Raw genomic sequence first — 17622 nt, forward strand, 5'->3', positions numbered from 1 at the left:
TTAACATATCAAGGGCCTCAGGAATCATAATGACCTTCTGGAGATTTACATTGCTGTTGACTATCTGAGTTGTTTTGCGAATTGAGTGAACTGACCCTTTAAAGTCATTTTCTTAAGTGTATCTACAGTGGTTTTGTCTACCTCCTGTGGATCAGCCAAGGTATTTAAATCCAATGTAGTGCTACACTGGAAGAGGTCAGCTAGTAAACTGAAATATATAATAATTCTGTCTATGTGCTGTACAGTTGGATGGTTTGGGATAATCTAGTTTTCACCATTAGAAGGATCTCAGAAGTCTTAGTGTACTGATATATTTTTTCATGTTGGAGATTAGCACAGGTGAAGAGGAGGCCTTATGTTTCATAACCATATAGTTTTACTGGTGTTATTATATAAGTAATGAGGGCTGGGTCAGATTATTTTGAAATACAGTCAATTTCTGAATACAATTACACAGCATTTTTTGTAACTACTAATTTAATAATTGGATTACAAAAAGTAATCTAATCTGAATACTTTTGGATTACTTCAAAATCAAGCAGTGAAAATATTGAACTTTATATTAAACACAAAAATCTAAGTTTTACAAATAATATTTTTTCCTTAAACATCTCAAATCATTTTCAATGCAAATAAAATGCATTTTACATATTCAGCATTTACAGCAGCTCAAATCAAATTACCCTAAGAAACAAGCATACGCATCTACAGGAGTACTGTATTGTTTTAGTGTGTTTAAGTTTTGTTGCTGACATTTCTTAATCACAACCATAGAAAGAAGACAGCTAGAGCTACTGTAATGCAAAAGGAATGCCTATTTCAAATATTCATCTGTCAAGTGGCATTGCCACTTCATCAAAGATGTAACCAAGTAATCCCTGACAGAGAAACTATACTTTGATTTTTTTCTTCAAAAGTATTATGATCTGATAGTTAGGTTAAGGTTAGGGTTATTTTTTGTAATCTGATTACATAATCTTGATTACATGGAATTTGCTACTGCCCAACCTTATAAATAACCTTGTGTAATGTCAGGGAAACTCTTGAGCAAGTCAGTGAAGCTGACAAAGATTGTAAGTGTCTTTAAAAAAAAGAGAGTCAGTCAGAAATGTGACATTTTTTAAAATAATAGGCATAATGGCACAACATCATGTACTATTTTAGCCTGATATCAGGTCAAAAACGACTCTCTCTCTCTCTCTCTCTCTCTCTCTCTCTCTCTCTCTCTCTTTCTCTCTCTCAAACACACACACACACACACACACACACACACACCTACACACATACACACACACACACACACACACACACACACACTGTACTTGTATAAACTACAAATTATATGTTGTCCATGCTTGGCTGACCAGTCCTCTGTTCCACTCAGGTGACTGACGCTAATTGCTGCACATGCACAAATACATGGCTAGCCTTCGGGCCATTACATCTGTTGGCACACATTGCCATCACTCACTGTGTTCTATATAAAAAACACACACCAACTGACAACTGCAGATGCATGTCCGGTTTCTGTTACACCAGCTGCTTTGATGTAAATGTGTATTTTTTTTAAATTTTAGGAAATAGAATAGTCTTACTGCTTCCTTCTGTTTTCTGATGCAGTTTTATGTCTGGAGGCTATTTTTTCATCTCAGTGTGTCTGCTGGTCTTTTTACATAGTGAGTATCCTGTTTATTGCCTCTCTGCCCACTCCTCCCCCACATTTTTTTTCACCAACTGTGTGGAGTCATCAGAAGGAGTTGGTGGTGAGTAGATTTTTCTAAGAGTTGAGGAGAGCTGAGAGTGGAGGGATTTTCATAAGCAATGTTTCTTTCAAAAGTGTAACTCAACCTCCTACTTTGTCCTGAGTCACAGTCTGCAATATACGATGACTCAGAGCTTTTTGACTTGTGACAACTATCAGACAGACAGACAGACAGACAGACAGACATATAGATAGATAGATAGATAGATAGATAGATAGATAGATAGATAGATAGATAGATAGATAGATAGATAGATACGTAGATCCATCAAGCTGTTGAAGTGATTGCTTAATTCATTAGCTTAATATCCTCATAGATTGGTGCCTACTGGTACTTATCCAAATCACATCATTCCTACTAATACCTCTTTAAAACTTGTCAAAACGTGTTTATTAATATTGTTTCGTTGTAGTCAGTCGATAGAGTCGTCTGCATGCTGTTTGACCCATTTCCCCTTCCGTACGTTTTGACGCACACGGGCATACGTATGCGGAACATCAGTTGTAAACAACAGCGGACAATCACTACAATCCTCGTCTGAGCCTAAAATAAAATAAAACGGAACATAGCCATACCTTGTAGAACGCGGCTCGTTGAAGGTAAGCATTAATCTGTTACGTACTACGTTATCTAGTTGTTTACTACGTAATGAATGCTACAAGCTGGAAGATATGAGTTGTTATGTAATATCCAGTCGTAGAGTGCTAGCTAGCTAGCTGCCGAACTTCATGTTAGCTAACAGCTCCGTTTGTGTTAGCTAACAAGTAGCGTTACTTAGTACTAGTAAGTACTGTGCTATGAACCAGTTAACGTTAACTAGCTATATAACGGACATTGTCTAATTGTTGATTGATGTGGCTTCAGTAATAACGTATCAAACTGTAAAGGGACGTTAACATATCATCACCCTGTTACAATAGTCGCCTAACTAATTTTTTTCAAGTTTTGAAGGAAACACAAAAAACTTCACTAAAAGTGTAACATATGACATGTATTGAGTGACATGAGCGTGTCATAAACATGACATGGGATGTGTCATGAACATTAATGACACTTTGAAGTAACATTAATGCTCATGACACTTGTCATATCATGTTTCTGACAGGCTTGTGTGACTCTTATGTAGACACCTTCAAAATAAAGTGTTACCATATCTTGCTTAAGTCACAAAGGCATGTTCACAAAATTTCCTAAGTCGTTTATTTATCTTAAGTTACATAATTTACACACAGTGTTATTAATATGCCAATAGCCATCCTTTGTTTTTTGAGTGAAATGATTGATGATGAGGGCAATACATTTTATTTTGATTTAGGCATAATAAATCAGCTTAAGTCACACACTTGCCATAGGCCATTATCTTAAAGGGGTAAAACACATGATCTGATCAACTGAGGGTGTAGGCGGTTTTACCATAGGTGGCCGGCGTCATGAGGAGATGATTTAGGCAAAAAAAAAAACAATTTTGACAAAAAAAATGACTTAGGCGATTATTTTAACAGTGTGACGATATTACAGTTGACGTTAACCCTTCTATTGTTTCAGCACAGTTAGTATGACTTTTTATCTAAAAAAAATTCAAAAAGTGTGACAGAATCCATTGTAAGATGTTTTCCCTTAGTGTTGGATGCAGTCTTTAATTTAAAAATGTACCCCAAATATCACTTTACTAAGCTGACGTTATTTTGTTACTCAGACATCAAAACAACCAATCCGAGATAATATTATTTTTCCCCCAGTGTTATCTTGGATTGGTTGTTTTGATATATACAGAATAAACAGTACTATGCAAAATGTTTACGCAGGTGTGGAAAAAATGCTGTAAAATAAGAATGCTTTCCAAAATAGAAATGATAATAGTTTATTTTTTATTAAATCAGTATTTGTTGTGATCACTCTTTGCCTTCAAACCAGCATCAATTCTTCTAGGCATTTTTCCACACTGGATCCCCTACATCAGACAGACTCTGATGGGATGTTTATCTCTTTTAAATTACAGCTTTTAAGAAGATTATTTTGCTGAAATGGCAACCTTTTTATATTGTGATATTCCAAGTAACAACAATAACATCCCTTTACATTTTTTTAAAACTCCCTGAATGTTTGTATATTTATACATTCTTTTCAGATGTTTGGCAGAGGTTGAAGCCAGCTAATTCCGGTAAGAAGACATACTTTGGTGTTGTAGGCCCGCAGAAACGACTGTAGCCAACATGTCTAGGAAGCAAACACCGAAACCTGTACGGAGCAACAAGAAGAGTGAACTAGAACGCAAGAGGGATGAGCGGGCAGCACGCAGGGCCATCGTAAAGGACCGCAAGAACAGGCCTCAGGATGGTGATGAAGGAGCAGAGTTTGTCAGTTTCTCCAATCAGCTCCAGGCCCTTGGGCTCAAGCTGAGAGAAGTGCCTGGAGATGGGTAAGAGCCAGAAAAAGATTGTAAGGGCAAGCTGTGATTTGCCTCCCTCTGTGTTGTCCTTTACCATCACTGATGCTGCGACATGTGACTCTCAAATCGTATTATGTACAGAAAGCTTCAAGCTGGAGACAGCTGTCTCATCATGAGTAACAAGGATGCCTTGGAACATAATGTCTTCAACCTCAGTGCCTACATCTCCCCAGCCCACAGTCAATAATAATGTACAGTAAATTGCAAAGTACTGTGGCTGCATGGTGGCTGCACAGTAGAGGCAAATGTCACCAGAGCCGTAATTTGACAATCCTCGTCTTTGATGAAAGATGATTTGTCTACCCCAAATGACAATATCAGCAGTATAGTGTTGTTTACAACTGGGGAAAAAAACAAGGGAAAATGCCTTTAGATCTCTCTAGCTTATTGAAAAATCGAGATTGGAATTTAATCGATTTACAATACAGTCTTGCATCTATCAGTCATGTTTACTACTGGGCAGAAGGTCTGGGAGCCTTGTGATTTGCAGGCGTTGTTATTGGCCAAGACCCAGAAACTTGCCGGCTAATGCCAACTCTAATGAATACACCAGTGGAATATAAGCCTTTGATTTAAACATAACATAACCTTCACACTGGAACTAAGACCCTTGATACTTATTAATTTAACCACAAGCAATCCTGTATCTTCCCTGTCTGTGTTTCGCGCAGGAACTGCCTGTTCAGAGCTCTAGGCGACCAGCTAGAGGGTCACTCCAGGGGTCATCTGCGGCTTCGTCAGGAGACTGTCCAGTATATGATGTCCCATCGACAAGACTTTGAGCCCTTTGTTGAGGATGATGTTCCCTTTGCGCAGCACTGTAAGAAAATTACCCAGTGGAAAGCACTGATTAAATCAACAGAGTAAAATCAAATTGGAGGCTTTTACTAATGCCTCAATCATAATTTACTATCTGTCATATTACTGTACATGGGAAGTCCATTGATTTCAGAAGGAGACAATTTTGACCAGCAACAATGCAGTGACCCCTGGTGGCCCTCAGTTCTGTTTGCAGTGGTGTGACAAATGCTTACTGTTTGTCAGTTGCAAGATAAAACACAGGAGTAAAGAAAAAAAATTGCTTGAATTTTACTCTGAAAAAGCTGTGATAGTGAAACATGATAGTGTTTTAAGAGACATACTGGATATCTGCTGCAATGATACCATAATGAGTTCATGAAAAAATGTCTGCTTAAGATTATATTGTGAGTAATTATTTTTGTTTCTTTCCAACCAGTGTCGAACCTCTCTCAGCCCGGTACGTTTGCTGGCAATGATGCTATTGTGGCTTTTGCTCGCAGTCAACAGGTGAAAGTGGTTATCCATCAGCTCAACACACCGCTCTGGGAGGTAGGTGTAGAAGCAGAGGCAAAGACTTCCAAATTATGTCTAATAATCCAATGATATAATTTAACTCCCTTTTAGGACAGCACTCAGTTTATATGTTTTGTTGTCATTGCAGATAAATGGTGCAGAGAAGCAGGCCTGCCGAGAGCTACACATTGCCTACCGTTATGGAGATCATTATGACAGTGTGAGGCGGACTGGAGACAACTCTGAGAGTCCTGCTCAGCTCCGCATAGAGGTATAGAATATAAAATGATCAATCCATGGCTTAGCATTTCAGTAAATTCCATGTGTTTACACCCATTGAGGCACCCTTTACTGATGTGTCTCTGATGTTTTCTCGCTGCTCACAGAATCTGCAGAATTCACAAGGCCAGCAGCGGGAGTTCGGGGACGGTCAGAGGGACAGACGGAAAAATCCTTCTCCCACAGCCTCAGAGGAGGACAACGTGATCCTGAGCTCCATTAAGAATCGAGGAATCCAGGGTCAGAGGCTGCACTTGATTCATTAGCTGTGGGGAGAATTAGACTGTCAGGGCAAAAGAGAATCAACTTTATTACAGACTTCATAACCAGCATGCACTCAAACTCGTATATTAAGCCAAGTCTTCAATTGATCCCATAAACGTGTCATTCTATAATTTAAGGGGAATACAGTATTTTAAACCTGGACCCTACTCCCCCATGTTTTTGCATGTAAGTGATTAATAGAGATGAGTTTTGAATTTTAATTTCGTAGACTACCTTCAGAAGTGGATACAGAAGTTGGAGCTGTGGCTAGTTGTGCTCCAAATGGATCCCCACGTCCATACACTGCGCCTTGCAGACCATTGGATCTGCAGTGAAGATTTTGACTAGGATTTTCCAATGCCAGCCAAGGAGGAGAAAAAAAACCTTGTACCAAAGCACTTTCTTCTAAAGAGAAACGCTGTTCCAAGAGTGGAGAGACACACTGCAGACAGAGCAGAGGCAGGCTAATGTTATTAACTAAAGTTAGTGTGTTGACTGTGTTGTCAGTACACACAAAAGCATGGCAGGGTAACAGTAACTTCTCCGTGTTTCCATAATCTTGTCAGACAGTTGTAATAACAACCTGAGCCTGTCAGAGGCAAAACAAACACTTTGAGTGCATTGTTGCCCCGTGCGATTACACTGTTGCTTGTTTCATGGCTGCTAATTTAAAAAAACATATCCCCATTAGTCGCTTTGACAAAAAAACATAGGAAAATAGGGACCAGGTTGAAAAACAATTAAATTCTCCCCAAGTATTTTGCAGTAATGATCAGATCACACTGGCCGGTTCTATTCATGTGTTCATTTGTGTGTTCTTGCTGCTTCAGGTGATGAAGAGAACCTGCTTCAGCTGAGTGCGGCTACCATCAATGCTGAATGGCTTGTCGGCTCTGTGCTGGGCCAGTCCTGCCAGGGCCAGTGTGCCTCAGGATCCTGCTCATCCTGCAGAGATGCTGCTGCAGACTGCAGTGATCACAAACCACCAGCAGAGGGCAGCAATGTGCAAAAACCAAAGGTAGACTCCCTAATTACATAGCCTGTCTGGCCATATTAATTGCAAGTCAAGGCCATTTTTATTTTACATTTCAGGTTTTTCTCTTAAAAGATGACCAGCGATCATGCCACTGCATGTAGACAGATTGGAGCATTTTTACTCAGGAACAGATTTGATTGACTGGTTGATATTATAAGAAAACAAATATTTGACGTGAAAACACACTTCATTACAGTATATTGAGTTCATTTTTGTTTTTTGGTCACACTCAGGTATCTAACAAGCAGAGGAAGGAGCAGCAACGGCAGGAGAAGAAGAAGCGTCAGGAAGATAGGCATCGGCAGAAGTTTCTCCAGAGTAAAGGAAGCCAGGACCAGAACCAGAACCTGCCAGATACTGTTACTTTAGTACCAGCTCTCAACACTCTCAGTATATAGACTGGAGCATGGCCAAAATTACCTACTGCTACTCTAGCTACTGGTGGCTGACGCTGTTTTGCACATAGCCAGATTTGATTCAGTCACAGTGGATGACTTTTCCTAAAGAGAACCCTATAGTTTCTTTGCAAACAGATAACGGTGCCTGCAAACTTCTGTGTGTGTGTGTGTGTGTATGAGAGATGAGTGAAAGTTGTAAGAGACAGAGAGTGAAAGAGCATGACCTTCAGTGTTTTTGTTGGGTTTTGATTGAGGTCGATCCCTGGTTGGTGTCGGTGTACGCAGAAACTCCTCACATCTGGTCTACCTACCACGCTTCCTTTCTATGCTGGACATTTGGCTTTTCATGACAACCATGCAGATAATCTCGTGCAGCAGGGCTTTTTTGATTTGCCACAGATTGAGTTTATTCAGATCGTTACACTTGTTCAATCTGAGCAAAGGAGGAAGTAAAGGGAGAGCAGCAGATGAATGATTGTTATGCACAATGTGTAAGGAATGTGGCAATAAACAATAATAAATGATAATTTACTCATTTTGTTCACCAGATAATATATTAGATATTATCCAGGGTGACATGTTTTTGTGTTTTTTAAATTAGAGGTACATTAGTCGAAGTACATTTTCATCTTGCTACATGTTTACTGATATTAGTGAGGTTATTTATTTCCGTTTTTTAAATTAAGTTTCAGAAAATAACCTCAAAACAGCAAACTCCTCATAAACAGACGTAAGTAGCAGCCTCATGTTCAACGTCACATGATGTTTACATTGTTAACATCAAGTTAAATATTTGACTGACTTATTCCAATTGGAGATATATTTGACTTTGTCTTGCTTGGTTTAACAGTTAGTTATAGTTTAATTATTAACTAAGAGATGAATGATTAAAAGCCTCACCATTGGGAATACCTGCAGCAGCACTATACGTCTGATAGCTCTGTCTGGTCTGGATGCACACAATACAATGTTTAACAGTGGTGTTTTTTTTGACAGACATTGAGTATTCATTGCTTGGCAGGTTGATAATTTGACAAATAAGGTTTTATAGAATTACCTCATGAGAAAAAAATCCATGATATCACACAAACTCGAGCTGCAGTTGAATGTGATGTCCTGCCAGTACTGCCGGTGGAAATGAGAACTTGGGAGGAATCGAAGCTGGAACCAACTCTATAATTCTGTCCGTCAGAGGCCACCTGGTTATCACATTTGGAGTGGGACGTGTATATGAATATACTGTATCTTCATGCAATAAACTGTCCTGTTGCATAAAGGTATAGAGAGACTGGACAGAGGCAATGGATTTCAAGTAATTTCCAAAAGAATTGTGATATTTGATAAAAAGTCAAATCGAGACAATAGCAAATATAAGAAATGTTCATTTTATTAAAACAGCATAAAAATAATTACATGACGGACTTGAGAAACTATTTACACTTGATCCTAAACAATCGTGTTGGTAGCCTCGGAAACTGAAACCTACATGCTGGTATAAATGACACTTTAAAGTGAGATTATGTAACTTCTGCTGGATAATTTCACTTGTGGCATTTTATAAAATGTTAAATGCTAGTATAACATTAGCACATCAAGAAAATATCTTGAAGCCAGAAAACTGATTCAAAACAATATCAATCTGATGTTTGCTATATTAGCGTTAGCCACCATAAACAATTTGTCGAGCAAAGTTGGAATTACACTCTTAAAAGATGAATGTCTATTTTGTAGCAAACCATACATAATCTCACTTTAAACATCTTTGATCCCTGAAAAAAAATGTAGAGTCTAAAAAGCTCCTTTACACCACAATCCAACACTGTTTTGTGTTGTTGATGTTGCAGTTTCACATTGAGTCTTCTCCATACATGTGACTTTCTCTCCTCAGGTTGCTTCTTAGTGCAGTCAGCTAATAAAACATGATGTCTTTCTGACTGAGATCATGAGTTAGTAGATCAGTGCTGCAAGGCTGAAAGCTGCTCTAGAAATCCTGCCGGATGTTCTCCTTGTTCTCGTCCCCCTGCTGTTGTCTGAGCTGAGTCACTTCGTTCTCCAGCTGGACGATGGCCCGCTCAATCTCATAGTTCTTGCTGACCAGAGACACCCAGCTGTGGAGGGACAAAACAGATGTTAGGGCAGAGGAAAACACATACTCCAGAGATGTAAAGAGGTAAAAACACTTCAAACAACATACTTTGATTCCAGTTCTCGTAGTTTGGCTCCTCCTGCTAACTGATCGTTCTTACGCTGCCAGTTTAAATCTTGAATTTGTTTCCTATGTTGCAAAAAGAATTAAGTGGTAAACATAAGAAAACTTTTTTTGAGTAACACTTTTAATACAGCACCAATGTTCCAGTGATTGGTCACCTGAATTTCTGAAGTTCCTTTTGCGCGATCTCAATCATGAAGGCCAAGTTACTGAAAGACAAGAAAACGTTAAAAGTCTTTGGACTGATTAAACTGAAAGTTAATGCGTGTAAGAAACAGCTGCGGTCACATACTCATTGTAGACTTTCCATGCGTTGGTTCCATACTGCGACATGAGCTCCAGGTTCTCAATGCGGACTGCCTGGTGCTCCAGCTGGGCCATGGAGTTGTTGACACATTCCTGCCATGCTGTAATGTCATTCTTCTGTCCTGATGATGGAGCTGGCAGCTCATATCTCCACAGGAAAACAAGTCAATTAATTAACATTTGGAGCCACAGAGCAAAAGTGATAATATAAAAAAATACTCTGATTTTATTTGAAATGAAGTGGCGTTGCGAGTGCAGCAAAAGCTTATTTTTACATTCATCAATTCTATACAGATTCAAGGACCCAAAACAAAACATACATTCAAACACATTCAATGACCTGTGTCTATTTATGTCCAGTTTCAAAAACTTTAACTTCAAATGTGCAAGGACTTGAAGAACCCATGGAAACCCTGTTAATACTTTTGCTTAAAAAGGAATAGTTAAAATTCACAGGTACCATCCTCCAAGCGTTTAGTCTGCTGTGATAGAACAATTAATATCTCTGGATTTTTGTACTATAGTTGGGAAAAAATAAATACATTTTGAAGACATCACAACGGGAGCTCTGGGAACATTTCTTTGGTATTTGCTGACATTCTTAACCAAATGATTACTTGAGTAAATCATTGGTGGAACCATTAATAATGAAAATAATCCTTAATTGCCGCTTTAATTTAGTTTATTAGTGTGAAGTTACAGGTTACCACACCCACACACAATGGCAGCACAAATATATCTAGGGACTAGTTTTGTAACTTCTTGGCTCGTTTACAATAACTATTCACTCTTTGGTTTGTTACATGATTAAGTTTACTTTTTAAACATCAGTTTGACTTCTGGGAATTATTGCAGAACTTCCCTCAGTAATGTATTTTAATGATATGCATGTATAACTCTTTCTCTGAGACAAAGGAGGAAAAAAAGGTACAACTTTCTGCTTAACCATCATCATCATATTGCTGGATGCAGCAGTATTTTTGCATGTCTCTCTGTATATGCATTAGGGGCCCATAGAGACATGCAGGCTGTTGATTCAGGTGTTCTGCTGCTCTAAGTATGAACACAGTGTGGAGGGTTTACCTCTTCATGCTCAGGAGGTCCATGGGCTGCCGAGCCGCCAGCCGCTCAAATTCATTCCTCATTATTTCTGTCTAATGGGCGAAAAGAAATAAGATATGCTGTTATTTCTGTCACACTGGCTGAAGCAGTGAAAAAGGTTTCAGAGGTCTGAGGAGTTTTTCACCTCAAAAGTGGAGAAGTCGGGTGTGGGCAGGTAGCTCAGGTAGTTCTTGGTAGGTCGGTATCTTCTGGTCTCCTCCTCCACCAATGCTGCAGCCTTAAGGACAAAATATATATGTTGTTTTACAGAGAGAGAGCACTGCAAGAAATGAACTTTTATCCATTTATACTATGGTACAGCAGATTTTGGGCAGGTTTCAGGTAAACATATTTTCTGTTTCCCCATAATGCTTTCTTTTGGCTGAATGGAAAAGCATTTGAAATAACATTCAGAGCTAACATGGGCAATAATATGTGGAGGAGGTCTGTGAGAGAGTCTGTGTTTTAGCCAATAGAAGACTAAAAGCTGTTTTCATTCTCTGGTTAAAGGCGCACTTAGTGCTGTGTCACCTTGTTATGGAAAACGGAAGTGGCCCTTTCAGCACAAATAATTTTTAATCAGTTCATCCTTGAGTCCAAGTGGACGGTTTTTCCTTTCAGGTTTTACTCTCCAAAATGAAGGAGGGGAGCTCCTACAGCTCACAGCCCTGGAGCACGGAGCTTACTCTTCAGTAAATACTTAAAAGAACAAAATGTTCCTGTATACTGAGTCAAAATTGTCAAAATGCAGTCCAAATAGAATTATTTACATTTTCATACGACCTCAGACCCAGATCGAAGAGATCATTGAGAGGCCATAAAAGATTCATTCTCTTCAAGCAAAAATCACAAGAAAATTTGATTTATGTTTCGTTTTGCAATTCTTTTGTCAAATTTAAGCTGCTTTCATGGATGCTACTTCCTCAAGATGTCTATTCAGGGAGTCAGGTGTGAGCCAAGTCATTAACCTCTAAATGAGCAACTGTTCTTTGTAGGCAAAGGAAAGAAGCGAGAGGGAGTTTTATGTGCGTCACACCTCAACTTACAAAAGCACCAACCACTTTCAATTGGTAGTCAAACACTGGCTACATATTGTAGTGCGTCAAACCACCTGTCAAATCTGAAAAGGGTTTTCAGTTTCTGTGACGCAACCACTTCTGACTGACAGATGCGTCCAAGCTAAAAAAGGCCTGATGACAGACCAAATGAGACTGTCATCTTTGGCCTGCTGTGTTTTAAGAAGAACAAAAATAATTTTGACAACAGGGCTTCAAAGACACTCATTGTTGTGGGGGTATTAGAAATTCATATTACTGGGATGTAATCTAACCATAGAGTCTAACATCAGTTTGGCTTCTAAAGCTGGCTGTGTTTCTATAGTTAATGTTGTGTTTTTACAGTATTCTATATTGAGCAACCTATTCTGAATATAAATAAATGAATTGTGGGTGCAATGTGTGCAATGGCTGTATGATAAGAGACATTAATAATTGCAGGTTGTAAACATTTTTATTTCACCCACACTATCTCAATCCTGTCTGTAGTTGTAGTACAAAGGTGTAACTAACTCTTAATAAAAGGTGCATTAACTTGACTAGCATTGCTTACTGGTACATATAAATGGAACAGGGCCATCACCTATGTTTTTAAGTCACACCTGGGCTTCTTCTGCTATGGCATTTCAAAATATCTGCCTGACAATAGTCTGCAGAGCTGCAGGAAAAACATATACAAAAAAATCCTTCGTCCCCTCTGCAATAACCACCCTGAACAACAAAAAATGAACACTCTGTTGCTTTTAACAGCCCCCCCCCCCTCCTTTTTAGCATGATTGTTCACATTTTTGTGTTTTTTGTTTGTTTGTTTCTTAGTGTTTTTTTATATGGGCCTGTCAAAAACGAATTTCTGTCACTCGTGACAATAGAGTTCCATCATCATCATCATCATCATCATCATCAACTATCAACTGTAGGTGTGGTGATGGGTAATTTAGCACCTTTAAGAAAAGTCTTATAGCTTGTCCTGAAGTATTCTGCAGTAACCACAACCACATTAATACTTAATGGATTTGATGTGGTTAGAACTATCAGCTAATCATAAAGTATACATCGTCACACTGTTAAAATAATCGCCTTAGTCACTTTTTGTCAAAATTGTTGTTTTTTGCCTAAATCATCTCCTCATGACGCCAGCCACCTATGGTAAAATCGCCTACATCCTCAGTTGATCAGATCATGTGATTTTACCCCTGTAAGAGTGAAGAAAGATAAAGAAAAAAAAGAAAAAAGTGAAGAAAGATATGGTAACACTACATTTTTAAGGTGTCTACATAAAAGTGACATGAGCGTGTCATAAACATGACATGGGATGTGTCATGGACATTAATGACACTTTGAAGTATCATTAATGCTCATGATACTTGTCATATCATGTTTCTGACAGGCTTGTGTGACTCTTATGTAGACACCTTCAAAATAAAGTGTTACCATATCTTGCTTAAGTCACAAAGGCATGTTCTCTTAAGTTACATAATTTACACACAGTGTTATTACTATGCCAATAGCCATCCTTTGTTACATCCTTTTTGAGTGAAATGATCAATATGTCATATGTTACACTTTTGGTTAAGTTTTTTTGTGTTTCCTGCAAAACTTAGTTAGGCGATTATTTTAACAGGGTGACGATATTTTTGGCAGAATCAAAGCAACTTACAACAAGCTAATTCAAACTATTGGCAGACAATATACACATCTCAGAGGAAACAAACGTACAAGAGTTTTGTCTTTGATGATTGCGATGTGGACACTATTATTACCTGGGACACGCTAAATGTCTTTTAATACAAAAAAGTGTCCAATTGACGTCAAATTGTACAGTGCGTCTTGTCCATCTGGGTTAAGCATGGCTAGCTAACACGCCGCGGTTAGCAAACTCCCTATTTACTCACCGCTTCTCTGACACCTGCAGCATCGTAACCTTGGTCAAAATATGGCAGAGCATCGACGAAAACTTCACCAGCTACTGAAGCCGTTCCGGCCATCTTCTAGCAGTCTGTATTGTTGAGTTTGTGTGATTTGAAATGTGTATCTCTTGGTTAAAAAAAGACCTGCTCGAGCCAACCGACTGAAAATAAGTATTTCCGGATTCGACCTTCAAAATAAAATCCTTTACAACCCCAGAAGGGAGGTTTTGTTGGTGACATCTAGCGGAGTGGAGTGTAACTGCTGCATAATGAAGGAAATCGACACCCTGTTAAAATAATCGCCTAACTCATTTTTTCAAGTTTTGCAGGAAACTTCACCAAAAGTGTAAAATATGACATTTATTGATCATTTCAATCAAAAAGGATCTAATAAAGGATGGCTATTGTATTGGCATAGCAATGCCACTGTGTTTAAATTTTGTAAATTAAGAGAAATACATTTCTTAGGCAATTTTTTGAACATGCCTTTGTGACTTAAGCAAGATATGGTAACACTTCACTGTCTACATAAGCCCGTCAGAAACATGACATGACAAGTATCATGAGCGTTAATGTTACTTCAAAGTGTCATTAATGTTCATGACACATCCCATGTCATGTTTATGACATGCTCATGTCACTCTTATGTAGACACCTTTAAAATAAAGCATTACCATATCTTGCTTAAGTCACAAAGGCATGTTCAAAAAATTGCCAAAGTCACATTTTATTTTGACTTAGGCATAATAAACCCGCTTAAGTCACACACTTGACATAGGCCATTATCTTAAAGGGGTGAAATCACATGATCTGATCAACTGAGGATGTAGGCGATTTTACCATAGGTGGCCGGCGTCATGAGGAGATGATTTACGCAAAAAAAAAACAATTTTGACAAAAAAATGACTTAGATGATTATTTTTATAGTGTGATGGAATGTGACAAGTTGAAACGAAACACCAAAATATAAATATATTAATTACCTTTTAAAGGGTAACTATCAAAGATGCATCCTTGAGCAGTACACTACACCAGTTTAACTGCGGTCAAGCCAGCCTCCACTTTGAAGGGGGCGGGATGAGCTGAGCCTGGGCCTCAGCTGTGTGGTACATTTGTTTTTGTATCTATGTGTTTGCTTGTGTGTATTGTGGGTTCCTCAACACAATCCCAGTCCAGCTGCTTCACTCAGGTCATTCAGAGCCCCATGCAGCATATAATATGCTATTTTTCTTCTAAATGTCAGATCACAATTACAGGCAAAGGGGTCATTGTCAGAGACTTATTTTACTTCAGACAGTAGACATCCTCAGTGTCCCTCTACTGATTTCGGGAAATCCTGATTCAAAGTGAAATGCCTTTAACATCTCATATATGAGATTGAGATTGGTACAGATCAGATTGGTTCTAGTAGTGATAGGTTATCTTGTAGATTTTCCAGATGGTCCAGGGATTTGTGCACAAATGTAATGGAAGTAATGAGAGTTATATAGCATTAGCTTTAATATTGCAAATAAAACATCTACTTTTTATTTGTCAGGACTACATCAGAATGTCCTGAAATTAGCTGAAGGACACCTGTTAACTTGTGGAATGAGTCTCTGATTATGGACGGTTTTCTTTTAATTATAATCTTAATTTAGAACAGGGATGGGCAACTGGAGGCCCGGGGGCCGCATACGGCCCGCACCCTCACTTGAAGTGGCCCTCATTAAAACTACATGCATTTGAGCATGAAATCTTAAAAGTGCAGTGTAAAAATGCTGGTCTGCTGTTCTTGCACTGACAAAAAAGAAATCGCAGTAAGTGTTTTTTTTTATTATTTGCTTCAAACCTTTTGTTTTCCTATTTATACTGTTATACATGCATTTGAGCATGAAATATGTTAAGTTTCTGCACTGTAAACATGTTTAAAATTGCAGTTTCAATATATCTGGTGAAGTGCATGGTCCTATATGTTAGCCTGGGTATACCCATATGTGGCCCTAAATTGCCCATCCCTGATTTAGAAGATAAAAATGGCAGAATATTTGAGATTTCAAAAGGCTTTCGTTTTGGAATTATACAAGTCCATCAACAGTCAGAGGTTACCACCACACATTTTTAACGTGATCTGCAGAAAACTCGCTTTAGTGGAAAATAGCCACTTGGTGGCAAAAAATGGCCATAAACAATAAAAATAGAGAAGACGAAAAAGTGGGCGCCCTTGAGCCAATCAAAGGAGCGGAGGAGCGCAATTGCCCCTGGCTGCAGTACGCAGATCGGGGAGAGGCTCAATGTGGGCGGAGTTAAACGTTTAACTCCGCCCACGTTTGACACCAGCCATTGTGCGGCCGCCATCTGGTGGCGGAGACTAGGCAGTACATTCTGAAACGTCAATGCAGCACCTACGGACAGAGTGGCGTAAAACCCACGTATTGATTGCATATGTAGAATAATGATACAATTCCAAATTCACCTGCTAGCTGGATTTCATTAAAATACACAGATAAAGGTTATAATTTAGTTAAATGTATTAGGTTCCACTGTTTGATCAACTCTGTCCTGATATGTTACACCTCTGGGTTCATCTTATGATTAAATAAAAAGCTTTTTTATGGGGCACCTTTCATTATTATTTATATCAGGATCAGGTCTGGTGCCAAAATGTAGTTCTTTGGGAAAACATGTTTCTTTTTGTATCTTAAATGTAAATACCAGCCTACATAATATTAGTAATAATACATAATATTCAATATACATTCTTGTCTCATCTTGTGAATAAAATAATGGTAATGTTTAGGGACATTTAGAACTGCAACAGTGAAGTGAAATCAAGACTTAATATTGGGCTTCTAACTATAGTAAAACAGAGACAGCTATGAAAAAGGTTCATGCATTTAATAGACTTAGACATTCCTATTTTTAACTTGTCAAATGTCTTTTTTTTTTTACTGTAAGTTCATTATTTTATCCAGGCTGCCTATATTTAAAAAAAAAATTCTGCCATAGCATTTCCCCAAGTGAGTGTGACAAACAGTACAGCCATAGACACATGTTAAATTTTTGTACACTCAATTACATCAGCTACATCAAGGAGATCAGAGACTGAAGTGATGTCTGTGCCATTGACAATGACACACTTTATTCCTTTCTTTCAAAGGCACAAAACACCTGCATTTGCCGTGTGTCAATAATTGCTTTACAAAATCTCTCGTAATCTTCCTGCAAACTAAAAAGGAACAGGAACGGTTCCCTTAGTTCATCCATCTCTTCATCCAGGTCCAGGTCATCAGACATGTGCAGCTGTTTCACTGCCCTCAGACGATCTTCTTCTTCCATGGTGATGACTTGGGGAAGGGAAAGTTTTCCCTTGAATGTCTCATTTCCACACCACCTTGCTGCCTCAATAGTGTCCCTAAGCAGAACATCCTCCTAATCAAAAATAAAGAAAACAATTATTAAAATAAAGGCTGGAGAAGGCAGAAAACAGTTAAATGAAAAGCCCACAGCAGGCAACTTACCCCATTCTCAGTTCCCAGTTCTGGCAAGTTCTCAGCTTCCA

General features: G+C 38.5%; 2 protein-coding genes across 2 annotated transcripts; one reads left to right on the forward strand and one right to left on the reverse strand.

Moving 5' to 3' along the window:
• Nucleotides 1-2220: 2220 nt before the first annotated feature.
• otud3 (OTU deubiquitinase 3) lies at nt 2221-8149 on the forward strand. The gene is made up of 8 exons (XM_059333985.1): nt 2221-2362; nt 3892-4182; nt 4884-5032; nt 5450-5562; nt 5675-5797; nt 5913-6045; nt 6900-7087; nt 7339-8149. The coding sequence occupies exons 2-8, from the start codon at nt 3977-3979 to the stop codon at nt 7501-7503; spliced, it is 1077 nt and encodes a 358-aa protein (XP_059189968.1). The 5' UTR covers nt 2221-2362; nt 3892-3976; the 3' UTR covers nt 7504-8149.
• Nucleotides 8150-8872: 723 nt separating this feature from the next.
• On the reverse strand, nt 8873-14277 carry bcas2 (BCAS2 pre-mRNA processing factor). The gene is made up of 7 exons (XM_059333986.1): nt 14067-14277; nt 11265-11357; nt 11102-11172; nt 10005-10166; nt 9871-9921; nt 9698-9778; nt 8873-9611 (listed from the first exon to the last, which is right to left on the reverse strand). Exons 1-7 carry the CDS (start codon nt 14157-14159, stop codon nt 9485-9487), a joined length of 678 nt encoding a protein of 225 aa, XP_059189969.1. The 5' UTR covers nt 14160-14277; the 3' UTR covers nt 8873-9484.
• Nucleotides 14278-17622: the final 3345 nt, after the last annotated feature.

The sequence above is a fragment of the Centropristis striata genome, chromosome 5, assembly GCF_030273125.1.
Source record: "Centropristis striata isolate RG_2023a ecotype Rhode Island chromosome 5, C.striata_1.0, whole genome shotgun sequence".
NCBI lineage: Eukaryota > Metazoa > Chordata > Actinopteri > Perciformes > Serranidae > Centropristis > Centropristis striata.

Excerpts from the sequence above, each read along its gene's own strand:
- otud3 (XM_059333985.1), top strand. The coding sequence starts at position 3,977 with ATGTCTAGGAAGCAAACACCGAAACCTGTACGGAGCAACAAGAAGAGT. Across the intron at positions 5,563-5,674 it reads TCAACACACCGCTCTGGGAG|ATAAATGGTGCAGAGAAGCA; the intron begins GTAGGTGTAGAA and ends TTGTCATTGCAG. Across the intron at positions 6,046-6,899 it reads TAAGAATCGAGGAATCCAGG|GTGATGAAGAGAACCTGCTT; the intron begins GTCAGAGGCTGC and ends TTGCTGCTTCAG.
- bcas2 (XM_059333986.1), bottom strand. The coding sequence starts at position 14,159 with ATGGCCGGAACGGCTTCAGTAGCTGGTGAAGTTTTCGTCGATGCTCTG. Across the intron at positions 11,358-14,066 it reads CTGCAGGTGTCAGAGAAGCG|GCTGCAGCATTGGTGGAGGA; the intron begins GTGAGTAAATAG and ends TTTGTCCTTAAG. Across the intron at positions 9,779-9,870 it reads AAGGAACTTCAGAAATTCAG|GAAACAAATTCAAGATTTAA; the intron begins GTGACCAATCAC and ends TTTGCAACATAG.